The sequence below is a fragment of the Aquarana catesbeiana genome, linkage group LG08, assembly GCF_042186555.1.
Source record: "Aquarana catesbeiana isolate 2022-GZ linkage group LG08, ASM4218655v1, whole genome shotgun sequence".
Lineage (NCBI taxonomy): Eukaryota > Metazoa > Chordata > Amphibia > Anura > Ranidae > Aquarana > Aquarana catesbeiana.
In genome coordinates, this window is record NC_133331.1 from 300,276,072 (window position 1) to 300,302,546 (window position 26,475).

The 26,475-nt window shown below is 43.8% G+C and overlaps 1 protein-coding gene across 1 annotated transcript; it reads left to right on the forward strand.

The window, feature by feature from the left end:
- The first annotated feature begins 503 nt into the window (after positions 1-503).
- On the forward strand, positions 504-25,889 carry LOC141104759 (uncharacterized). Its single transcript, XM_073594474.1, has 7 exons — positions 504-1,126; positions 8,678-8,797; positions 9,739-9,909; positions 9,996-10,193; positions 10,306-10,455; positions 10,542-10,665; positions 22,444-25,889. Exons 2-7 carry the CDS (start codon positions 8,702-8,704, stop codon positions 25,164-25,166), a joined length of 3,462 nt encoding a protein of 1,153 aa, XP_073450575.1. The 5' UTR covers positions 504-1,126; positions 8,678-8,701; the 3' UTR covers positions 25,167-25,889.
- Positions 25,890-26,475: the final 586 nt, after the last annotated feature.

Genomic DNA, 26,475 nt, shown 5'->3' on the forward strand with positions numbered 1-26,475 from the left:
GTCGGTAAAATTGTACAATTTCTCGTACATTTGGGAGCAGCGGCCTCTTCTTTAATCCTATGTTCACATCTATGCGGTTGCAGTTGATGCGGCTTTCAAGTGTGTTTTACAGTGCATTTTGTGTTTTTGAACGTGATTTTTGATGCACGCCCATATGTTGAGGGCATGTGGCCTGGAATGGTTCAGGAATGGGGCTCATCCCCTCCATGTCCTGGCCAGCTGGCCTGCTGGGCTCGCATAAAAGTCTGGTATGGATTGAGGGGGGGACCCATGCCATTTTTTAAAAAACATTTTGTAGTGGGGTTCCCCTCCAAATCCATACCAGATCCAAAGGGGCTGGTATGGATTTGGAGGGGGGCCCCACACCATTTTTTTCCCCGTTTTTTAATTGCCAGCAAATTCACAGTTTGGTATTGAAAAGAAAAAACGCAAAACACTTGTGTTTTTGGAGTGGGTCCATTAAAGTCTTTTACACACAAAACGCAATCTGCTGCAGGAAAAAAATCCCTGACCCTTTCCAAACACGCACTGACTAAAAAATATATAGTTGTGAACGTGTACCATAGGAAACAATGTTAAATGGACTGTAGTGAATTTCTGCCAATTGCAAAATGCACTAAAAAGCGCATAGGTGTGAGCCTAGTGTCAAGGAGGGAGAATATACTAAAACGCTGACAGAATGTGAGCCTTGTGTGGGTATAAATGGGGTCTTGACAAAGACCCGGGAAACCCCTTGCTTACTTGTAAGCAGTTTAGATGATAGATGCACGGTGTATCACCCTTGTAGAGTCATTCCCGGGTGCTCTGTGAATTTACTTTGAAGAGATTTAGAGAAGTAGTTTTAGCAATTAGAGATGGGGGCAGGGTGGACCACACTTCCTCTTTCTACATATTTGCAGGAAACCGTTAAAGAAGCACAGGTAGTATGGGCGGAGGATGGGTTAGATATAGGATATATTCACTCCGTACCCTGAGAAGCCTCACATGATGCAACATCACATATTGTGCGCGGATCACTCTGACAGGAACTGATGAAAGATAAGCATAGAACGTTGTATAACGTACAATATCCAAAGTGAAAGGAGGAGGAAAAAGAGAGCACACATCGCTGGAACACACAAAGAGGGTAATAAGATTCTTTTTCTATTTATACCAATAAATTCCCCATGTCATGACCGTTCTCTTCCTCCATAGTCACTGTGATGTCTTTATCTCCAACATCCACTACTACACAAACCTAAAATACTGTTATCAGTGGTTATTTTTTAATATGTGTCCAGATAAATCCAAAGCTTCTGGTTTATAGACCAGATACATCCTAAATATAGAACCATTTATCCAACTGTCCATCCAGAGCCTCTGGTTTATAGTCCAGATACATGCTAGACAGGAAGTCAAAGGAAATCTCCCCAACCAGGACCGAAAAGAATACCTTGAAGGAAGTCCTAACTCTTCCCCAGTCATTGTAAGCCTAAGATTAAAGATTTTAGTAGGAGTTGTTATTTAAAGGTAATTTATGATGTCAGAACTATGGAGGAATATACAAAAAGAGGAACAGTGTAGTGCTGGACTAATGAAGAGGGACACATATATTGATATCTGTAATTATACAAGGACCCATAAAGTTATCATGAGTTAATAAGTGATACTAAACAATAATCAGTGTGATGCTGTGCATATATAATGAAAAACAGATGTGCATATATAATGAAAACACATGTGAATTATTCATCTGAAATCTACATCATCATGAAATAATAAAAACACATACACAGAAGTGATGGTCCTTATAAATGTGAGTCCGTAACCCTAAAAGGTGTACATAAAGAAAAAAATACAAAAAATGCAAAAAAATGGACAATAAAGTTCATAAGTGTCTCAAATAAAAAAACTGAATCCAAAAAAAATCCAAAGATGGCTATTGCAGGGTTCAGGGTTACATGATCCACCTTTAGTGCAGCCCACCACCAGATGGTAAAATTAAAGGCTTACCAGAAAGCCTGCGACCGCCCTTACTCAGGGGGGTCAATACAGGCTTAGTAGTGGAAAATATCCAGAGATGGTGTATTCCCTGGACCGTTCTCCTGCTCTTCTCACCAGACAAATGGTCCTCAGCAACGGGGACTCCAATGTGGAAAAGGTGCTCCCATAGATACCTTCAGTACTCCTTCTCGGGGGGGGGCAGATATAAATGAGCCACAGATCCCAAGAGAAAAACAAAAGGGACTCCAATAGTGCAGATTGACTAAAAAAGGGGGCGATTTATTAAGCTAAAATACAACAAAACCACTTCCAGCAAAAGTGACAGTGCAAAAACTCCTTAGCTGTTTAAAAACGGTTTGTGCATGCGCAATGTGTGTCGGCGTTGTGACCCTACGGCCGTTTCGTCAGAACTGACGTCATCAGGGGTACATGACCACGCTCGGACATGCGCTATAAATACACAAGCGCTACAGCGCCATAGCGCATTCATTGGCTGAAGGGGAACAGGGGCGGACATTAATCCAATATACATAATTGCTCCAACCTAATTAAAACGCCCATAGATTAAATACGTGAATGCTCATTGGGTATAAAAGAAATACTCAGAGACATTCATACAGGGCAGAGGTGTGTAATTCACACTGCCATCTAGTGGAAAAAAGGAGATATTCTCCAAAGTGAATTAGGTGCACAAATGCTCATTTAATGTGAAAAATAACTGTGTCATTCATACAGGGCAGAAGTGTATGCTACACACTGCCATTTATTGACAAAAAGTGTGTTCTCCAAGATAGGCAAAGCCAGAGAAACACAATTAAAAGTAAAATACTTCACTTAATAAGTGAATGAAAAATGTTAAGTACAATGGGATAAATACGGGTGAGGTTAAATAACCCATCAGCCATGATGCATCACTGGCCAAAACACAAAAAAACAAGATTACAATATATACAAAATATATTGATGTAGACACTTGGCTTATCAAAATATATAAAAATTTGTTTAAAATTACATAAAATAAGGATTCTATTTATATAAAAAAAAATTATTTTCAGCTGTTGTTAATAAAACAATTAATGTCCCACTCTATGTTCAACCCATTTGGGGCATGAGAGCCAAGTCTATAGATCCAATTTGTTTCGGATCTAGAGATGGTTCTTTTCCCGTTACTGCCCCACCAATGGGGAACATATTTCTCAATGCCAATAAAAACAGTTCCCTTAGGATTCCTGTTGTGTACTGCATCATAGTGTCTAGAGACACTGTGTTTGTCGAAGGCCTGCTTAATATTGGTAATATGTTCTGCCAACCTCACGTTCAATTTCCTAATGGTACGGCCAACATACTCCAACCCACATGGACACCTAAGTAGGTATACCACACATTTAGTCGTACATGTGATGAGTGATTTAATGGAGTATGTGGCACCTGTACCACTAGATGTGAACTCGGTTAACCTTCTGTCACGTAATGAATTGATACTACAAACATTACATCTCCTGCAAGGGGAGAATCCCTTTAAATCCCCAAAAAATGTAGGGCGTGTGGGTGGAACTAGGATATTAGGTGCCAACAAATGTCTGAAGCTAGTGGCTCCCCTGAATAAAATTTGTGGTTTATCAGACAGTAGGGGTCCTAAGACTCGATCATTTTTAATGACAGACCAGTGTTTTTTAATTATCCTTTTAATGGCCCAATGTTGGCTTGAATAGGTCGTGAGGAAAGCTAACCCAAAGTCCTCCCTGTCCACTACCTGGGGAGGTTTATCACGTAGTAGTTCCTTACGCTCCCTATTCCCTATCTCCACAATCAGGGAATCTAGCATGGCAGCGTCATACCCTTTATTTAAAAACTTTGATTTCAAAGTTAGGGCCTCCCTGCGGAACTCGTTAGAATCGGAGCAATTTCGTCTTAAATGCAGAAACTGGCCCTTAGGTACAGCGGATAGCCAGGACTGATGATGGCAGGAGTCGAGTGGTATAAAACTATTCCTGTCAGTTGATTTGAAGTACGTCGAAGTAGTAATAACATTATTGACAACCGTAATGACCAAATCTAAAAAATGGATTTGAGTGGGACTAGCTTCATGGGTGAGTGTTATACCCCTATCATTATTGTTAAGGACAGACAGAAAAGCAGTCACAGAGTCGATGTCATCGTCCCAAATGAATAGGACATCATAAATAAATCTCCTCCACATGACCAACTGGGGTGGACTGTCACTTAGGACCACATCCTCCTTCCAATTGGCCATGAAGAGGTTGGCCATGCTGGGAGCAAATTTAGCTCCCATGGCCACTCCCTTTGTTTGTAAATAATGTGTGCCACCATACCAAAAGTGGTTATGTTCCATTGAGAAGTCCAGTAGCTCCATCAGGAAATTGCATTGCGTGATGGAGATACTGGAGTCCCGATAGAGAAAGTGGCGCACAGCCTCATGTCCTAAATTGTGGGATATTGATGTATAGAATGATGCGACATCAGCTGTCACCAGCATGTATGTAGCCTTCCACTCTATTTCACTCAATATATTGAGGATATGTTTAGTATCCTTAAGGTAAGAGGGGGTGCCCATCACCAGTGGTTGTAAGAAAAAATCAATATACTTCCCCACACGTGAAGTTACAGAGTCAATACCACTGATGATGGGCCTCCTTGGTGGATTGATCAAGGTCTTATGGATTTTCGGTAATATGTACATCACCAGTAATCGAGGGGCTAGGGGACCAAATACTCCTTTTCTTTTTTATTAAGGATCCCCAAATTATGACCTTTGTCAATCAAGACCTTAAGTTCCCGCTTGAAACCAGAGGTTGGATCCGATGGTAAAGGAGAATACGTACTTGTATCCGAAAGGATCCTCAACATTTTGTTGGTATAGGAATCATGATCCAAGATAACTATCGCTCCGCCTTTGTCGGCGGGGCGTATAACGATATCCTTTCTATTACTCAGAGCCTCCAAACCAACTCTGATGTTATGTTGGGTTTGTACTGGTCTAATGTTTAAATTAGCTAGATCATTCAGTACCAAATCACGAAAGATGGTTACGTTCGGTGCTGCAGTGCTAGGAGGATTGAAGAGTGACGCATTTTTCAATCCTGAATGTGTCACCACAGAGGCTTCTCTACTTAGCTGTCTAGCAGGATTGCTTAAAACATACGTTTTTATATTTAATTTGCGCGTGTATTTCTGCACATCAATGAACGTTTGGAATTTGTTAAGATTCCGTGGTGGGACAAACTTCAAACCCTTACTAAGAGTGGAGAGTTCTTCCTTAGAGATTTCCTTGGTGCTTAAATTTATGATACCACTTATATCCTCCTCCTTTTTGGGGTGAAGTTTCCTACCCCCTCTGCACCCTCTTTTGCGTCTCCCTTTCGTTTGATCCTTCCTCTGCCAGCCAACTGAAAATCCCAATTAAAATGGTTATCTCCAGTGTGCCGGCTATGGGAGGAGTCAAGAGGATTACCGTTCCTACTCAGACCTAATACATTATCATTCATGCCATCACGTAAAGGGGAAAATCTGTTCCCAACATTGACCCCATAGTGATCACATACCCCATCGTTATTACGATGGTCCTCCCGGAACCTCTGTCCACAAGGATCATGATATGGTTGGTTACTACCAATATCTTGATGGACTCCCCGGTCATTCCGTCGTCTCCAGGATGAAGGAGACCAATGACGTGATCGGGAAGAGGAGTTCCTCCTTCCCCCTCTACCCCTTATTTGGTGAGGACGTCCCCGAGGTCTCCCACCTCCCCGTGAATGGGGGGGAGGAGAAAGGCCTCTGAAGTGCATCAGACCTAGTACTCCCCTGCGTCCCTTGGAGCGCAGGCTGAGGTTTAAAATGTTACTAGAGGTAGTCCTATTCATTTGGGATGGTGACATCGACTCTGTGACTGCTTTTCTGTCTGTCCTTAACTATAATGATAGGGGTATAACACTCACCCATGAAGCTAGTCCCACTCAAATCCATTTTTTAGATTTGGTCATTACGGTTATCAATAATGTTATTACTACTTCGACGTACTTCAAATCGACTGACAGGAGTAGTTTTATACCACTCGACTCCTGCCATCATCAGTCCTGGCTATCCGCTGTATCTAAGGGCCAGTTTCTGCGTTTAAGATGAAATTGCTCCGATTCTAACGAGTTCCTCAGGGAAGCCCTAACTTTGAAATCGAAGTTTTTAAATAAAGGGTATGACGCTGCCATGCTAGATTCCCTGATTGTGGAGATAGGGAATAGGGAGCGTAAGGAACTACTACGTGATAAACCTCCCCAGGTAGTGGACAGGGAGGACTTTGGGTTAGCTTTCCTCACGACCTATTCAAGCCAACATTGGGCCATTAAAAGGATAATTAAAAAACACTGGTCTGTCATTAAAAATGATCGAGTCTTAGGACCCCTACTGTCTGATAAACCACAAATTTTATTCAGGGGAGCCACTAGCTTCAGACATTTGTTGGCACCTAATATCCCAGTTCCACCCACACGCCCTACATTTTTTGGGGATTTAAAGGGATTCTCCCCTTGCAGGACATGTAATGTTTGTCGTATCAATTCATTACGTGACAGAAGGTTAACCAAGTTCACATCTAGTGGTACAGGTACCACATACTCCATTAAATCACTCATCACATGTACAACTAAATGTGTGGTATACCTACTTAGGTGTCCATGTGGGTTGGAGTATGTTGGCCGTACCATTAGGAAATCGAACGTGAGGTTGGCAGAACATATTACCAATATTAAGCAGGGCTTCGACAAACACAGTGTCTCTAGACACTATGATGCAGTACACAACAGGTATCCTAAGGAAACTGTTTTTATTGGCATCGAGAAATATGTTCCCCATTGGCGGGGCAGTAACGAGAAAAGAACCATCTCTAGATCCGAAACGAATTGGATCTATAGACTTGGCTCTCATGCCCCAAATGGGTTGAACATAGAGTGGGACATTAATTGTTTTATTAACAACAGCTGAAAATCATTTTTTTTTATATAAATAGAATCCTTATTTTATGTAATTTTAAACAAATTTTTATATATTTTGATAAGCCAAGTGTCTACATCAATATATTTTTTATATATTGTAATCTTGTTTTTTTTGTGTTTTGGCCAGTGATGCATCATGGCTGATGGGTTATTTAACCTCACCCGTATTTATCCCATTGTACTTAACATTTTTTATGCACTTATTATGTGAAGTATTTTACTTTTAATTGTGTTTCTCTGGCGTTTGCCTATATTGGAGAACACTCTTTTTGTCAATAAATGGCAGTGTGTATCATACACTTCTGCCCTGTATGAATGACACAGTTATTTTTCACATTAAATGAGCATTTATGCACCTAATTCACTTTGGAGAATATCTCCTTTTTTGCCACTAGATGACAGTGTGTATTACACACCTCTGCCCTGTATGAATGTCTCTGATTATTTCTTCCATACCCAATGAGCATTCACGTATTTAATCTATGGGAGTTTTAATTAGATTGGAGCAATTATGTATATTGGATTAATGTCCGCCCCTGTTCCCCTTCAGCCAATGAATGCGCTATGGCGCTGTAGCGCTTGTGTATTTATAGCGCATGCGCGAGCGTGGTCACATACCCCTGATGACGTCAGTTGTGACGAAACGGCCGTAGGGTCACAACGCCGACACGCATCGTGCATGCGCGAACCGTTTTTAAACAGCTAAGGAGTTTTTGCACTGTCACTTTTGCTGGAAGTGGTTTTGCTGTATTTTAGCTTAATAAATCGCCCCCTTTTTTAGTCAATCTGCACTATTGGAGTCCCTTTTGTTTTTCTCTTGGGATCTGTGGCTCATTTATATCTGGCCCCCCCGAGAAGGAGTACTGAAGGTATCTATGGGAGCACCTTTTCCACATTGGAGTCCCCGTTGCTGAGGACCATTTGTCTGGTGAGAAGAGCGGGAGAACGGTCCAGGGAATACACCATCTCTGGATATTTTCCACTACTAAGCCTGTATTGACCCCCCTGAGTAAGGGCGGTCGCAGGCTTTCTGGTAAGCCTTTAATTTTACCATCTGGTGGTGGGCTGCACTAACGGTGGATCATGTAACCCTGAACCCTGCAATAGCCTTCTTTGGATTTTTTTTGGATTCAGTTTTTTATTTGAGACACTTATGAACTTTATTGTCCATTTTTTTGTACTTTTTTGTATTTTTTTTTTTATGTACACCTTTTAGGGTATGAACTCACATTTATAAGGACCATCACTTCTGTGTATGTGTTTTTATTATTTCATGATGATGTAGATTTCAGATGAATAATTCACATGTGTTTTCATTATATATATGCACATCTGATCACTTTAAACCAGCATCACACTGATTATTGTTTAGTATCACTTATTAACTCATGATAACTTTATGGGTCCTTGTATAATTACAGATATCAATATATGTGTCCCTCTTCATTAGTCCAGCACTACACTGTTCCTCTTTTTGTATATTTCATGTGCCCTTGTATTGGGGTTATTGTGTTTTAGCTGCAGGACTTCCTTCACGGTCCCCCATTTCAGTTTTTATTATCATTTATATTTAGCACCTAGTGCAATTTCTTTTTTTTTTTTTGTTGTAGAACTATGGAGGAACACTGTGCAGATATTTTTTGTCCCAGTACAGTCCAGATATTTCTCAGTTTATTATCTGTCTACAGAGAGGAGAGTCCTTTATAGATCACATGACCACATCAGTGAAGATGGAGACGGGCCAAAATCACATGACTGAAAGGATATTGAACCTCACCCTGGAGATCATCTACCTGCTGACTGGAGAGGTGAGGAGGATTGTGGGAGGTCATGTGAATGAATGAATGAAAGATTTGTATAGCGCTGCAAATGCGAACTGAATCACCTCAAGGCGCTTGATCCGTGCTGTTATTCCTGTTTCTTAGAAGAGATGGGTCTTGGGGTTTTTTCTGAAGGCCCGATGATTTTCTTCCATGCGGATGTTGGCACATAGAGCGTTCCATAAACGTGGTCCTTGGACTGCGAATCTTCGTTCTCTCTTTGATTTGTAGCGGGACTTAGGAATGAGGAGGAGGTTTTGGTTAGTTGATTGAAGACTGCGCTTAGATGTGTAGTGTTTTATTTTCTCGCATAGGTATTGTGGAGCGTTTCCTTGAGTGCATTTATGGGTGAGGCACAGGGTCTTGAACGTGATCCGGTCCTTTACGGTTAGCCAATGTAGGCTCCTCAGGGATGGGGAGATGGATTCCCAGGGTTTTTTTCCTGTTACCAGTCTTGCTGCAGTGTTTTGGGTGACTTGTAGGCGTGCAATCTGGTATTTAGGTAGTCCTATGTAAAGGGAGTTTGCGTAGTCGAGCCGCGAATTGATGATTGTTCCAACTACTGCTGCTTTGTCTTCTTCTGGAATGTAGGGGACGAGTCTATGTAGTAGGCGAAGGAGATGGTGAGATTTACTGACTACCGATCCTATTTGTGCATCCATCGACATTTCTGAGTCAAAGCTGACTCAGAGACTTTTGGCTTTGGTGCTTGGGGAGACGGTCTGTCCAAGGATGGTGGGTGGTGTCCAAGGGTTCTTCGTTTTTGTATTACGGTTTGCGTGGAGGAGAAGAAGCTCTGTTTTGGATCCGTTGAGTTTGAGGGATGACATCACTCTTATCTCTATTAATAAAACATAGACCTGACCGGAGAGGTGAGGAGGATTCTGGGATGTCTGTAGTGATTATTGTTACTTTCTCTCTTTACACAGGATTATAAAGTAGTGAGAAAAATATCTGGCGATCCATTAACACCAAGCAGCCGCGTTCACAGGACATCACCCATCACAGTGCCTCCACCTCACTGCCTGACAACAGAGGTAACCAGTGCCAAGAAGATTCTAGAAGTCACCAAGAAGATCACTGAGTTGCTGACAGGAGAGGTGAGCGGTGCCGGGAATTCTGGGACATTATCCAGTAATAGACATAGGATGTGTCTGGATGGTGACTGTATCATTGTGTGTGTCAGGTTCCTATAAGGTGTCAGGATGTCACTGTCTATTTCTCCATGGAGGAGTGGGAGTATTTAGAAGGACACAAGGATCTCTACAAGGACGTCATGATGGAGAATCAACAGCTTCTCAATTATGTAAATATGAATAAAAATAATCTCCATAATGGGATATTATTACTCACACTGGAGATCATCTGTCTACTGACTGGAGAGGTGAGGAGGATTCTGGGAGTGTTTAATAATTCTTAACACTTTTATTAAAACATAGACCTGTCTTGTCATGTGAAGATGATTCTGATATGCTATTAATTGATGTATATTACAGGACTGTACTGTAGTTATGAAGTCCATAAGACAAAGAGAAAGACAAGGCCCCATCTCCATGCATCCACCACCTCTCCTAGCCCTACAGAAAAATAACGAGCCGCACATTCTAGAGGTCACCAACAAGATCATTGATCTGCTGACAGGAGAGGTGAGTTGTGCTGGGAATTCTGGGACATTATCCAGTAACAGACAAGGGATGTGTCTGGATGGTGACTGTATCATTGTGTGTGTCAGGTTCCTATACGGTGTCAGGATGTCACTGTCTATTTCTCCATGGAGGAGTGGGAGTATCTAGAAGGACACAAGGATCTCTACAAGGACATCATGATGGACAATCAGCTGCCCCTCACATTACCGGGTAAGAGGACACTTTATTGTAAAGGAGAGAGCAGTACGGAGGGTCCACCTAGATCCCCCATCATCTGATAAACACATAGAAACAATGTATTCAGTCAGTGTGTGTGTTTCCTACAGATGGATCCAGTAATTGGAACCCACCAGAGAGATGTCCCCATCCTCTGTATTCCACACAGGAAGATCACACCATCCCTCATTTGTATATATTGGGTAAAGTCATCTAGAACAAGACTTTCACTTATCCACACAGCTCTAAAAACAAGGCTCCCCTTCCATATAAAAAAGATTTTTTTTAATTAGTCACACACAAAGTTTGCTGCTCATGTACAAAATAGAGATCATCACATCCTTCCAGTAAAGGAAATACTGAGAAACTTTAAAGCGGTTGTATACCGCTGGACATTTTTTTGTTTACCCGCTGGCTGCAAGTGCTGCCATCTTCACCCGTCTTGCTTCTGGGCGTGTGGGAGCTGCTGTTCATGGCACAGGGCTCTGAAGGAATGGCACGGGTGGCCGTTCCTTCAGAGCGCATGCACCAGTGATGTCACTGACTGCATGTACTGTAAATATCTCATAAACGTGAAAGTTTAGGAGATATTTACACTACCTATTAGTAAGCCTTATTATAGGCTTAGTTATGGGTAATAGTCAGCAAAGGAAGTTTGCTTACACTTTAACCATCAACAGCAAGAAATTAATTGACGTATTCACCACACCACCCAATGTATCATGTTTATTGTGCCCAACAAATGAGGTGTAGATATTGTACACCATATGAAAGGTCCATCTCCATTCCTCAATATAACATCATGTTCCCAACAAATGAGGAGGAGACACTGTATACCATATGAAAGGTCCATCTCCATTCTCATCCTCAATATAATGTCATATTCCTAACAAATGGGGAGGAGATACTATACACCATATGAAAGGAGATGGAGGTACTCGAACAGCCTTGGATATAGGTAACAGATGTTTTTGGTGCCAAGTCTTCAGGGGGCCAATCTTACCCTCAGGCCAAATTTGGTACACAGGGATAAAGATGAGCCGAACACCCCCCGGTTCAGTTCACACCAGAACTTGCGAACAGACCAAAACTTCGCACGAACTTTAGAAACCCATTGAAGTCTATGGGACTCGAACGTTCGAAATCAAAAGTTCTGATTTTAAAGGCTAATTTGCATGGTATTGTCCTAAAAAGTGTTTGGGGACCCGGGTCTTGCCCCAGGGGACATGTATAAATGCAAAAAAAGTTTTAAAAACTGCTGTTTTTTTCGAGAGCAGTGATTTTAATAATGCTTAAAGACAAACAATAAAAGTGTAATATTCCTTTAAATTTCGTACCTGGGGGGGGTGTCTATAGTATGCCTGTAAAGGGGCGCATGTTTCCCGTGTTTAGAACAGTCTGACAGCAAAATGATATTTCAAAGGAAAAAAGTCATTTAAAACTACTCGCGGCTATTAATGAATTGCCGGCTCGACAATACACATAAAAGTTCATTGATAAAAACGGCATGGGAATTCCCCACAGGGGAACCCCGAACCAAAATTTAAAAAAAAAATGACATGGGGGTCCCCCTAAATTCCATACCAAGCCCTTCAGGTCTGGTGTGGATATTAAGGGGAACCCCGGCCAAATTTTTTTTTAAAAATTGGCGTGGGGTCCCCCTCAAAATCCATACCAGACCCTTGAGGTCTGGTATGGATTTTAAGGGGAACCCCGCGCTAATTTAAAAAAAAAAATGGCGTGGGGTACCCCCAAAAATCCATATCAGACCCTTATCCGAGCACGCAACCTAGCAGGCCGCAGGAAAAGAGGGGGGCGAGAGAGCGCCCCCCCCCTCCTGAACAATACCAGGCCACATGCCCTCAACATTGCCATAGCCCCCAAAGCACCTTGTCCCCATGTTGATGAGGACAAGGGCCTCATCCCCACAACCCTGGCCCGGTGGTTGTGGGGGTCTGCGGGCAGGGGGCTTATCGGAATCTGGAAGCCCCCTTTAACAAGGGGGCCCCCAGATCCAGGCCCTCCCCCCTGTGTGAAATGGTAAGGGGGTACCCTACCATTTCACAAAAAAAAATTCAAAAATGTTAAAAATGACAAGAGACAGTTTTTGACAATTCCTTTATTTAAATGCTTCTTCTTTCTTCTATTTTCTACCTTCTTTCTTCTATCTTCCTTCGGTTTCTTCCTCCATCTCTTCTTCTTCTGGTTCTTGTTCTTCTGGTTCTTCTTGTTCTTCTGGTTCTTCATCTGGTCTTCTCGTCCGGCATCTTCCTCAGCGGCGCCGTCTTCACTTCATCTTCTTTCCTTGGGCTGCTCCGCATCCACGATTGGATGGGAGGCTCCCGCTATGGGACTCTTCTCCTCTGCTGACAGTTCTTAAATAACGGAGGGTGGGTGACCCCGCCCCCTCTGACGCAGGGCGGTTGACCCCGCCCCCTCTGACATCACAGGGAATGCCACAGGGAAGTCCCCGTGCGTCAGAGGGGGGCGGGGTCACCCGCCCTGCGTCAGAAGGGAGCGGGGTCTGTCGCCCTCCATTATTTAGGAACTGTCAGAAGAAGAGAAAAGTCACACAGCGTGAGCCTCCCATCCAATCGTGAATGCGGTGCGGCCCGAGGAAAGAAGATGAAGTGAAGACGGCGCCGCTGAGGAAGATGCCGGACGAGAAGACCGGATGAAGAACCAGAAGAACAAGAAGATCCAGAAGAACAAGAACCAGAAGAAGAAGAAGATGGAGGAAGAAAGAAGATAGAAAATAGAAGAAAGAAGAAGCATTTAAATAAAGGAATTGTCAAAAACTGTCTCTTGTCATTTTTAACATTTTTGACATTTTTTTTTGTGAAATGGTAGGGGTACCCCCTTACCATTTAACACAGGGGGGAGGGCCGGGATCTGGGGGTCCCCTTGTTAAAGGGGGCTTCCAGATTCCGATAAGCCCCCTGCCCGCAGACCCCCACAACTACCGGGCCAGGGTTGTGGGGATGAGGCCCTTGTCCTCATCAACATGGGGACAAGGTGCTTTGGGGGGCTACCCCCAAAGCACGCTCCCAATGTTGAGGGCATGTGGCCTGGTATGGTTCAGGAGGGGGGGGCGCTCTCTCGTCCCCCCCTCTTTTTCTGCGGCCTGCCAGGTTGTGTGCTCGGATAAGGGTCTGGCATGGATTTTTGGGGGTACCCCACGCCATTTTTTAAAAAAAATTTGGCGCGGGGTTCCCCTTAAAATCCATAGCAGACCTGAAGGGTCTGGTATGGATTTTGAGGGGGACCCCATGCCAATTTTTTTTTTATTTTGCCCGGGGTTCCCCTTAATATCCACACAGGGCCTGGTATGGAATTTAGGGGGACCCTAACGTAATTTTTTTTTAAATTTTGGTTCGGGGTTCCCCTGTGGGGAATTCCCATGCTGTTTTTATCAATACATTTTTATGTGTATTGTTGGGCCGGCAATTCAGTATAGCCGCGAGTAGTTTTAAATGACTTTTTTCCTTTGAAATGTCATTTTGCTGTCAGACTGTTCTAAACACGGAAAACATGCGCCCCTTTACAGGCATACTATAGACACCCCCCAGGTACGAAATTTAAAGGGATATTACACTTTTATTGTTTGACTTTAAGCATTATTAAAATCACTGCTCCCGAAAAAACTGACGTTTTTAAAACTTTTTTTTGCATTAATACATGTCCCCTGGGGCAGGACCCGGGTCCCCAAAGACTTTTTATGACAATACCATGCATATAAGCCTTTAAAATTAGCACTTTTGATTTCTCCCATAGACTTTTAAAGGGTGTTCCGCGGCATTCGAATTTGCCGCGAACACCCCAAATTGTTCGCTGTTCGGCGAACTGACGAACAGCCGATGTTCGAGTCGAACATGAGTTTGGCTCGAACTCAAAGCTCATCCCTACACAGGGAGCCCGAATAATCGTTTACAGACAATGTAAGGTTGAGAGCACCATCTATCAGCCAGTTTATGCTTCCCAGGCACTCCTAGATTGAGTAACAACACTCGATCTCCGGGTTGTAGGTCCTGAACCCTTACTTTAAGATCAAAGTTTTTCTTGTTCCTCTGTTCTCTGGTGGTGGACGCTTCCTTGGCTTTCTCATAGGCCATCTTCAGATTCTTCTGAAGCCTGTCGACATACCCCCCCGTAGGAGGCCTGGGAGGTATGATCTAACGATGTTCCAAAAGCCACTGGTAAACAAGCTTCTCTTCCTAACATTAGTCTGTAGGGGGGCTACCCAGTAGAGTCATTGGAGTACTGCAGCTATATAGTCTCCCCAATGCTTTTTCTTCTCTGAGGGAAGGATTCCCAACATATTCAGCAGGGTAAGGTTAAAACGCTCAGGTTACAGATCCCCTTTGAGGGTGGTAAGGAGTGGTTCTGGATTTCTTTATACTCAAGAGTTCGCATAATCTTCTGATTAACTTGCTCTCAAAGTCCTGATCTTGGTCTGAGTGTAGGTGTTGGGGCAGCCCGTAATGAATGAAGAACTTTTCCACCGGGGTTTTTGCTATAGTACTGGCTTGCTGATCCCTAGTGGGGAAAGCTTGAGCATAGCGGGTGAAATGATCTGTCAACCAGGACATTACTTTGTCCACTCAAGTCAGGCTCCAAACACAAGAAATCAATGCACACCAACTCCATTGGCCCTTGACTCTGGAGATGACCCATTGGGGCTGCTCTGCCGGGTAAAGTCTTTCTCTGAATGCACCTGATGCAAGAGCGACAATAGCTTTCCACCTCAGCTCTCATGGATGGCCAATAGAATCGATCCCTGACTAACTTGAAGGTTCTGTCCGGGCCAAAATGACCATGATCATCATGAATGGCAGTTAATACCTTTAGTCAGTGTTTCTCAGGGAGGAACAGTTGATGAACACCCTCTGGCTCTTCAGAAGGGGCTCTCTGGTATATGACTCCATCCTCTAATCGCATTTGTTCCCACTCTCTATGGACTACTTTTGCTCCCTCAATGGAACTATTCAACAGCATCTGAAGGTCTCAAACAGATAGAGACTTCTTCAGAAGCTTTCCCAACAGGTCTTCCAGTTGGTCCCCCCTCATATCTTCTCTTGTCAGTTGAGGCAAGCCTTGACTGCGCACTTGTGTCAAATAACAGTAATATTTGGGTACTCCAGCAAAAGTGACTCCCACAGCTTCAACTCCTATCGCCCCTCTATGCTTAATGCTCAACTCCTTGACATACAGCTAATACTCCTTCCAGAGGTAAGTGGACCCAACTCTTCTGGCCAGCATTTGTGGTATGGGGTCTTCGGGAAGGGCATAAGCGTCATAATTTCCCACTCCTGGTGGGTATTTCAGACTGAACCGAAACTCAGACAGAGCAGCCAACCACCGATGTCCAGTGGCATCCAGCTTGGCAGTGGGCAAAAGGTAAGTCAAAGGGTTAATATCCGTCTTCACCACAAAAGTGGCCCCGTACAGATAGTCACATAGGTTATCTACCACTGCCCACTTGAGGGCCAAGAACTCCAATGTGTGTACAGGATAGTTCTTCTCGGGGGGGGGGGGGGCAAAGTCTTCCCTCCGACTCTTGGTACAGCATTCCCCTAAGGTCATCTCTGCTGGCATCCATGTGCAAAGGCTTGGATGGGTCCGCGTAGGCCAGCACTGGTGCTTCCACAAGGCCCCCCTTCAGACGTTCAAAAGCCTTTTCACACTTCACCGTCCATTGTTCCTAGATAGATTCCCGTGGCCTCCTGGGGCCTCCCTTCTGGACATTCTGCGGATCCCCTTCCATCTGTTTCTGTAAGAGTTTGTTCAATGATTGAGCAATCTGTGAGAAGTTCTTTACGAAACTCCTATTATAGGAACAGAATCTCAGAAACTACCTCAATTCAGTGACGGTGCTCGGGCGAGGCCAAGAAGTAACGGTCACCAACTTCTGAGGGTCAGTAGCTATCCCCTCGGCTGAAACTACATGCCCAATGTATGTAACCAAGGTCTAGTAGAACTGGCATTTCTCTAACGACAGCTTCAGTCCCTCCTAGAGGGCTGATGAAGGCCGTTTTTTCTCAGTCATCTGGATGCATGGGTATCTGATAGTATCCACTCTTTAGATCCAGCACACTGAACCACTTGGCCCCAGATAGACATTGCAGGGCCTCTTCTATGCGGGGGGGGGGGGGGGGGGGTTGTGTACTGGTCTGGGATAGTCATTTAGTTCAAGGTTCGGTAGTCAATACACATCCAGAGGGACCCATTCTTCTTTCTCACTACCACAAATCGGGGATGCATAAGGGCTCCTGGATTCCTTAATGACCCAAGACTTCTTCAGCTCAGCCAGCTGTTCTCTAAGGTCCTCCAGATCACACAAAGGGATTCGCCTGGCCCTTTTGCGAAAAGGTTTGTCTTCAGTTAGCTGAATTTGATGTTGGGCACTCCTGGCGCAGCCCACATCAAAGTCATCTTTGGAGAACATCTTCTCCCATCGGGCTAATTGGGCTTTAATCTTCTCCTCCGCCCATCCTGAGGGTAGATTTGGGTAATGGACAGTGGTCTCTCTTCCATTTGCCTTCTGAACTAGATCATCCCCGTCACTGGGGTGGCAGCACACTCACTTTCCCAATCACCACCTGAGGCCTCAGACTAATTGGGTGACCGGTGACGTTCCTCACACTAACAGGGATTCGCCGCCCGCTCCTTAATAAGGCCTTGGTGGGTATGATCTCCGGAAACAATTCTATACCAACATCCTCTTCTGCTGAATCAGCTTCCACCGCCACATAAGGACCCGACAGGTCCCATGATAGCTTAACAGTGGCCTTCAAGCAGACCCTCTCGCCCGGCAGCAATACCTTTTCGTGGGCATCCAATCGCCACAGCCTTCCTAATCCTTCCAGAGGGGCCTTCTTTTCCTACAACACTTGCTGAAAGGCCTGTTGCAGCTGAGGGTGGATCTTCCCTACTAGAGCACCCTCCAGGGCCAGTGGAGTGAGTAGGCTCCTCACAAGATTGGTGTTGGTGCCTATCAACAAAGAATTTTGGCCTGCCCCAGGAGGTCGGGGGCAGACAACAGCCAATGTGTCAAAAGTCTCTGGTTTTCCAGCCAGGGAAGTTTTAAAGGTTATCTTGATGGGTATGTACCCATCGTATGGGCATTTCTGGGTCCCTATGCCCCAAATCTTTAACTCCTCAAGTTTGCACAAAGGGATATGCTTCAGGTACTTGTGATTAAAATCTCGGTACAGCAACGTCACCTAGCCTCCCGTATCTAGTAGGGCTTGAGTATAGCTGCCCTTTACTTGTATCGAGACTATAGGGGAAGGCCCCCAGGTTCTTTGCTAGATTTTCAGCGGATGACTCTATAGTTTGGGCCCTAATCAGTCTCTTTGGAAGTAGCGGAGTTGGTCTTACTATTCTCTCAGTAAGGTGTGCATTGATTTCCTGTCTCCGTCTCTCCTTCCTTTAGGGTTTAGTTTCTTTTGTTTTTCATAGCAAGGAAAGAAGGAAAGGGTAGGGCAACAGGTGGCTTGTGTACCCTTTTCTTCTTAGGTCTTTCCTTTGGTGCAGTGAGGGGAGGAGCAGCAGGTGGCTTGCGTCCCTTTTTCTTCTTGGATCTCTTTGGCCTTGGAGCTCAGTCTTCCCCCGGGACTCTCAACTAGCTCCTTCACTGATGTCCCCTGAAGTTTCCTGCCAGTTTTGGGAAGAGTAATTTCTGTAAAGCTTTCATAACATCCATGAGTAATTGAGGGCTGATGCCGGCCTTAGGACACTCGGCCCGAAAGTGTCCAACCTCCCCACATCCATAACATCTTTTCTCTCGCCCTTGGGGAGACTTTGGTTCCCCTTGACAGGTCCCTTGTTCTTGAACCTTCGCCTGGGTCTCCATCACCCACATCAAGGCATGATACATCTGGGTTTGAGCTTGAGCTACCTGAGCCATTAATTTGGTTGGCCCAAGTTCACTCACTGGCTTGTTATTGTCGGGTATGCTGTAGACCGCGTGGTAGGCCGCGACCTCACTCTCCCTGCGCGAGGAGATCCTTCACACACGAGGCCCAGGAGGAAGAGCGCATGAGGCTGGTCTCTGGTTCATTTTATAGTTCTTCCCAGCAACATCAATGGTGGTAGCAAAGATCCCTGGGATATGTAGTCCGGATGCATAGTCATGCAGGGAAACAGCCGTCTGATGGAACTACAAATCCTACAATCTCTTTGGTTGAGCGCACAAATATGATGTCAGTCTGATAACGCTGGACACTAGAGGGATAATATGGCACAGAGATATTAAAGTAGCAGGTTTAAGGCAGGATATCGTTGAATGACATTGTTGGACAAAGAACTCTGGTATGGGAGAGTTATTCCATCTTTTTGGGCAAAAAGAATGGACACTCCTGACCCGACTAGTGTCTACTAGGGATGAGCCGAACACCCCCCTGTTCGGTTCGCACCAGAACATGCGAACAGGAAAAAAGTTCGTTCAAACACGCGAACACCGTTATGGGACACGAACATGAATAATCAAAAGTGCTAATTTCAAAGGCTAATATGCAAGTTATTGTCATAAAAAGTGTTTGGGGACCTGGGTCCTGCCCCAGGGGACATGGATTAATGCAAAAAAAAGTTTTAAAAACGGCCGTTTTTTCAGGAGCAGTCATTATAATAATGCTTAAAGTCAAACAATAAAAGTGTAATATCCCTTTAAATTTCGTAGCTGGGGGGTGTCTATAGTATGCCTGTAAAGGGGCGCATGTTTCCCATGTTTAGAACAGTCTGACAGCAAAATGACATTTCGAAGGAAAAAAAGCCATTTAAAACTACCCGCGGCTATTGCATTGCCGACAATACATATAGAAGTTCATTGATAAAAACGGCATGGGAATTCCCCACAGGGCAACCCCGAACCAAAATTAAAAAAAAAAAAATGACGTGGGAGTCCCCCTAAATTCCATACAAGGCCCTTCAGGTCTGGTATGGATATTAAGGGGAACCCCGGACAAAATTTAAAAAAAAAATGACGTAGGGTTCCCCCTAAATTCCATACCAGACCTGGGGTCTGGTATGGATTTTAAGGGGAACCCCGCGCCAAAAAAATAAATAAACGGCGTGGGGTCCCCCCAAAGATCCATACCAGACCCTTATCCGCCCCCCTCTGACGCGCGGTGACATGACGGGACTTCCCTGTGACGTCACGGGGAATGCCACAGGGAAGTCCCATCATGTCCCGTGCGTCAGAGGGGGCGGGGTCACCGGGTGGCCCCGCCCCCCGTTATTTAAGAACCGTCAGACGAAGAGACGCCGTCACACAGCGGGAGCCTCCCTCCATGCCAGCATGGGTGCGGAGCGGCCCCGAGAAGAAAATGAAGAAGAGAAAAAGGAAGAAGAGAAGAAGATGAAGGAGAAGATGAAGAGAAGAGCGGGAGCCTCCCCCCATGCATGGGTGCGGAGCGGCCCGAGGAGAAGAAGATAGAAGACGCTGCGGAGGAGATGCTGGACGAGAACGCCGGAGGAAGAACCAGAAGAGGCAGAAGAACCAGATGAAGGAAGAAAGAAGAAGCATTTAAATAAAGGAATTGTCAAAAACTGTCTCTTGTCATTTTTAACATTTTTGACAGTTTTTTAGTGAAATGGTAGGGGTAAGCACCCCCTTACCATTTCACACAGGGGGGGGGGCCGGGATCTGGGGGTCCCCTTGTTAAAGGGGGCTTCCAGATTCCGATAAGCCCCCCGCCCGCAGACCCCCACAACCACCGGCCAGGGTTGTGGGGATGAGGCCCTTGTCCTCATCAACATGGGGACAAGGTGTTTTGGGGGGCTACCCCAAAGCACCCTCCCAATGTTGAGGGCATGTGGCCTGGTACAGTTCAGGAGGGGGGGCCGCACTCTCGTCCCCCCCTCTTTTCCTGCGGCCTGCCAGGTTGCGTGCTCGGATAAGGGTCTGGTATGGATTTTTGGGGGGACCCCACGCCGTTTTTTTTTTTTTTTGGGGCGCGGGGTTCCCCTTAAAATCCATACCAGACCTGAAGGGTCTGGTATGGAATTTAGGGGGAACCCCACGTCATTTTTTTTTTAAATTTTGGCCGGGGTTCCCCTTAATATCCATACCAGACCTGAAGGGCCTTGTATGGAATTTAGGGGGACTCCCACGTCATTTTTTTTTTTTTAATTTTGGTTTGGGGTTGTCCTGTGGGGAATTCCCATGCCGTTTTTATCAATGAACTTCTATGTGTATTGTCAGCAATGCAATAGCCGCGGGTAGTTTTAAATGGCTTTTTTTCCTTCGAAATGTCATTTTGCTGTTAGACTGTTCTTTACAGGCATACTATAGACACCCCCCAGCTACGAAATTTAAAGGGATATTACACTTTTATTGTTTGACTTTAGGCATTATTAAAATCACTGCTCCTGAAAAAACGGCCGTTTTTAAAACTTTTTTTTGCATTGATCCATGTCCCCTGGGGCAGGACCCAGGTCCCCAAACACTTTTTATGACAATAACTTGCATATAAGCCTTTAAAATTAGCACTTTTGATTTCTCCCATAGACTTTTAAAGGGTGTTCCGCAGCATTCGAATTTGCCGCGAACACCCCAAATTGTTCGCTGTTCGGCGAACTTGCGAACAGCCAATGTTCGAGTCGAACATGAGTTCGACTCGAACTCGAAGCTCATCCCTAGTGTCTACATGTCAAGAGTGTCAGATACAGTTCATACAGTGTACATATAATTTTCAGCATATTGCGTCACAAGCGAACAGGCGGTACACTTCCGTTATACAAAACATTCTAACCTTTTAACAATCAACCTAAATCAACCTACGCATGCTAATCCAGACAGGTTCTGCAAAACATATATATTTTTAAACCTTATGTAAAACTTTCGTTTCTCTGCAGTATGCTCTTGCACAAAAAGAGGAACCACAACCTGTCATAAGTAGTTTCAACATGAACTACAAGAAATATGATTCTTAGCTGAAATTCTAAATCAGTCTTACTACACACATAACTATGGCCATATAAACTGACCCTCGTTGCCACCTCAATATCGCAGGGAAAAGCTGTTTGTTGCAATCATAGTCCATATTGCTGCACTTTTATTAGCTCTGTTGAGTTGAGGTGTCGGCATCTTCTGATGCTAGTTTTGGCCTCAAGGTTTTGCAGGCTGCTTTTTAGGACTCTTGGGCACTTCTCTGAGTGATTGGTAGGTTGTCCTGGGTTTCTTCTCCATTGGTTGGTTTTCCCACCTTCATTCGGTCACTGTTTGGGGACATTCCTGTTTGGTAATGGATAAAGAAGAAGGAGCTCTGTCCTTCAACGAACGTGAGAGAAAACAGAATTTTTTTTGTTACTCACCGTAAAATCCATTTCTCTGAGCTCATTGACGGACACAGCACCCACCCCCTCTATGGAAATTCTCCTTCAACATTGCTTGTGACTGTCTGGAGGCCTATAGCAGAGAAGGAGTTTTTATGCCCAGAGAAGACTGCCCATAGGAAGTGCAGAGTCTTTATTTTTTTGCCTAGTGTCCTACTCCTGTAGGTGGGGCTATAAAACCCTGTTTGGTAATGGATAAAGAAGAAGGAGCTGTGTCCATCAATGAACCCAGAGAAACAGATTTTACGGTGGGTAACAACAAATCCTTTTTTTTTTTTATGAAACCGAAACCTCTATTGCTTGTATTCATATTTTTCTCTTCTAATTGCCTTCAAATCCATGCCAGAGCTCTTATAAATTATTTGGTGACGGACCAACATATATGACTCCTGAATGGAAGGTTATAACATTTAATGTTACATTTTTTCTCAACAGGTGGACACAATGTCCGGAATACCTCTGAGGAACATCTCATTGTATCTCCAGATTATAAAGCAGAAGATAATAACATTGTACAATATTCTCCAGGAGGAAATCCCGTTACTCCAAATATACAACCCAGACCTTCCCAATTGGGGAGATCAATGGATCCCTCTAATCCTGAGGAATCTTCTGATGGATCCCACACCAAGACTATAGGATCTCACAGTACAGATACTTCAATAGATCCTTCTATTCCCAAGGAATCTTCTTTAAGCCATGAAGGAGTTCCCACAGAAGAGAGTTCATTGTCATGTTCAGTGTGTGGGAAATTGTTTGCAAAAAAACGGTTACTTCTTAGGCACAAGAAAATTCACACAGGTGAGCGTCCCTATTCATGTTCAGAGTGCGGAAAATCTTTCATATTAAAAGAACGCCTCGTTTTACACCAAAGCATTCACACAGGTGAGCGTCCCTATTTATGTTCAGAGTGCGGAAAATCTTTCATAATAAAAGGACGCCTCGTTTTACACCAAAGAATTCACACAGGTGAGCGTCCCTATTCATGTTCAGAGTGCGGAAAATCTTTCATAACAAAAGATCGCCTCGTTTTACACCAAAGAATTCACACGGGTGAGCGTCCTTTTTCTTGTTCAGAGTGTGGGAAATGTTTCATGCATAAAGGAAACCTTCTAGAACACTGGAGAAGTCACACAGGTGAGCGCCCCTTTTCATGCCTAGAGTGTGGCAAATGTTTTAATACTAATTCCAAGCTGCATAGTCACCAGAGAAGTCACACAGGTGAGCGTCCTTATTCATGTTCAGAGTGCGGGAAATCTTTCAAATATAAAGGAGACCTTGTTAAACACCAGAGAATTCACACAGGGGAGAATCCTTATTCATGTTCAGAGTGCGGGAAATCTTTCAATGATAAAGGAGACCTTGTTAAACACCAGAGAATTCACACAGGTGAGCATCTTTTTTCTTGTTCAGAGTGCGGGAAATCTTTCAATACTAAAGGAGGCCTTGTTAAACACCAGAGAATTCACACAGGTGAGCGTCCTTATTCATGTTCAGTGTGCGGGAAATGTTTCAGTCAGAATGGAGACCTTATAAACCATCAGAGAATTCACACAGGTGAACGTCCCTATCCATGTTCAGAGTGCGGGAAATCTTTCATTAGTAAAGGACACCTTGTTACACACCAGAGAACTCACACAGGTTATCATCCTTATTCATGTTCTGAGTGCGGAAAATGTTTCATTTATAATGGAGAACTTGTAAATCATCAGAGAATTCACACGGGTGAGCGTCCTTATTCCTGTTCAGAGTGCGGGAAATCTTTCTTTAGTAAAGGAAACCTTGTTAGACACCAGAGAACTCACACAGGTGAGCGCCCTTATCCATGTTCAGAGTGCGGAAAATGTTTCATTTATAATAGAGACCTTGTAAGTCATCAGAGAATTCACACGGGTGAGCGTCCTTATTCCTGTTCAGAGTGCGGGAAATGTTTCAGCAAGAAAGGAGAACTTCTTGTACACCAGAGAACTCACACAGGTGAACTTCCCTATTCATGTTCAGCCTGCGGGAAATGTTTTAATTATATTAGACACCTGGTCATTCATCAGAGAATTCACACAGGTGAACGTCCTTATCCATGTTCAGAGTGTGGGAAACGTTTTAATTATAATAGAGAGCTCCTCAATCATCAGAGAATTCACACAGGTGAACGTCCTTATCCATGTTCAGAGTGCGGGAAACGTTTTAATTATAATAGAGAGCTCCTCAATCATAAGAGAATTCACACAGGTGAGCGTCCTTATTCATGTTCAGAGTGCGGGAAATCTTTCATTTATAAAGGAGGCCTTGTTAAACACCAGAGAACTCACACAGGTGAACGTCCTTATTCATGTTCAGAGTGCGGGAAATCTTTCATTTATAAAGGAGGCCTTGTTAAACACCAGAGAACTCACACAGGTGAGCGTCCATATTTATGTTCAGAGTGCGGGAAATGTTTCATTCATAAAGGAGGCCTTCTAAATCATCAGAGAATTCACACAGGTGAACGTCCCTATTCATGTTCAGAGTGCGGGAAATGTTTCATTAGTAAAAATGACCTTGTTAATCACCAAAGAAGTCACACAGGTGAGCGTCCCTTTTCTTGTTCAGAGTGCGGGAAATCTTTCAGTCAAAAAAGACACTTTCGTGTTCACTGGAGAAGTCACACAGGTGAGAATACCTTTTCATGTCCAGAGTGCGGGAAATCGTTTGTTTATAAAGGAGATCTTGTGAAACACCAGAGAACTCACACAGGTGAGCGTCCTTATTCATGTTCAGAGTGCGGGAAATGTTTCATTCGGAATGGAGACCTTCTATATCATCAGAGAATTCACACGGGTGAACGTCTGCATTCATGTTCAGAGTGCGGGAAATGTTTCAGTAGTAAAAACTACCTTGTTGATCACCAAAGAATTCACACTGGTGAGCGTCCTTTTTCTTGTTCAGAGTGCGGGAAATCTTTCCGTCAGAAAGCACAGCTTCATGTTCACTGGAGAAGTCACACAGATGAGAATACCTTTTCATGTCCAGAGTGCGGGAAATCTTTTGTTTATAAAGGACACCTTGTTAGACACCAGAGAACTCACACAGGTGAACGTCCTTATTCATGTTCAGAGTGTGGGAAATCTTTTGTTTATAAAGAAGTCCTTGTTAGACACCAGAGAATTCACACACGCTAACAACCTTTTTCATGTTCATGATGTGTTGGGGGAGGGGTAACAATATTATTTTTCGGGTACACTTTGGTTTGGGGCGCCTGGAGTTGAATTCTAGTAATATTTTTTTTTTTTTGCCACTTCAGCAGACGGCAACAAGGGACTTGACTCAGCCTTGCAATTCGTCTTTTTCGTCCCTGTCGTAGTCTCCTCATCGTAGCAGATTAGAAAAAGAAGTAGCAAAATTTACCAACAGTTTATTCTCCTTAAACAAACTAAACACTCTACCCCATCCGCCCCCCTCATCCCACTCCCCTAGCCCCTTCCCCCCCTCTGCCGACCTGCCGTTCCCTAGGCTGAAACCTCTACCGGTCATCTCCTTACTGCTGATCTAGCGGTCTCAGTTCCTGGGCGTAACTCCAAGTCTTTTTAAAAGCTGCCCATTCCTCCCATTTTGCCAAGGTTCTATTAGTCTCTTCATTCATATCGCATCCCCAACATTCCGTTATATATGTTTCCTCAACCATATCTATCCACTCCCAGATTAATGGGGGTTCTTAGGCATGTGCAATTCGTTTCGTTCCGAATTCGCTTATTAACGAATTTCGACAAATTCGTTAATTCGGGAATATCCGAATTATCGAAAACCTGTCGAACTAATTTTTCTCGAATATTCGTAAATTCGATAAAATTGGACATTCGTAAATTCGGGCATTCGTACATTAGTAAATTAGTGAATTTGTAAATTCGAAAATTCGGAAATCTGAAATAGAAATTAACTAATAATAATCTAACTATTAGTAATTACTAGTAACTTTTAAATTATAGGTATTGTAATTTCCTTTCAAATTTAGCTGTTAGTGAACGTAACACATACAAATTTATCCGAAGTTACCCTGTTTCCCCGAAAATAAGACCTAGCGTTAATTGTCGGTGATGGCTGCAATATAAGCCCTACCCCCCCCCAAATAAGCCCTAATCAAAGTCCTTGTAGGTCTTCTTTTCAGGGTAGGGCTTATTTTCAGGGAAACAGGGTAGGGCTTATTTGGGGGGTAGGGTTTATATTGCAGCCATCACCGTCAATTACGCTAGGTCTTATTTTCGGGGAAACAGGGTATGAATGATCCGAAAAAACGGAATAGAACGTAATAAATTAATAATAATAAATAACAATAATAATAATAACAACGTTTTATTATTATTATTTATTATTAATTTGTTCCGTTCCATTTGTTTAGATGCAGCATTCATTTTGGATAATTCGTAACGTTGGATAAATTCGTATTTGTTACGTTCACTGACAGTCAAATTTGAAAGGAAATTACAATACCTA

What these genes read in the sequence shown, in the direction of transcription:
- LOC141104759 (XM_073594474.1), top strand. Translation starts at nt 8,702, where the DNA reads ATGACCACATCAGTGAAGATGGAGACGGGCCAAAATCACATGACTGAA. An exon ending in CTGAGTTGCTGACAGGAGAG is followed by an intron (nt 9,910 to 9,995) that starts GTGAGCGGTGCC and finishes TGTGTGTGTCAG; the next exon opens with GTTCCTATAAGGTGTCAGGA. An exon ending in TTGATCTGCTGACAGGAGAG is followed by an intron (nt 10,456 to 10,541) that starts GTGAGTTGTGCT and finishes TGTGTGTGTCAG; the next exon opens with GTTCCTATACGGTGTCAGGA.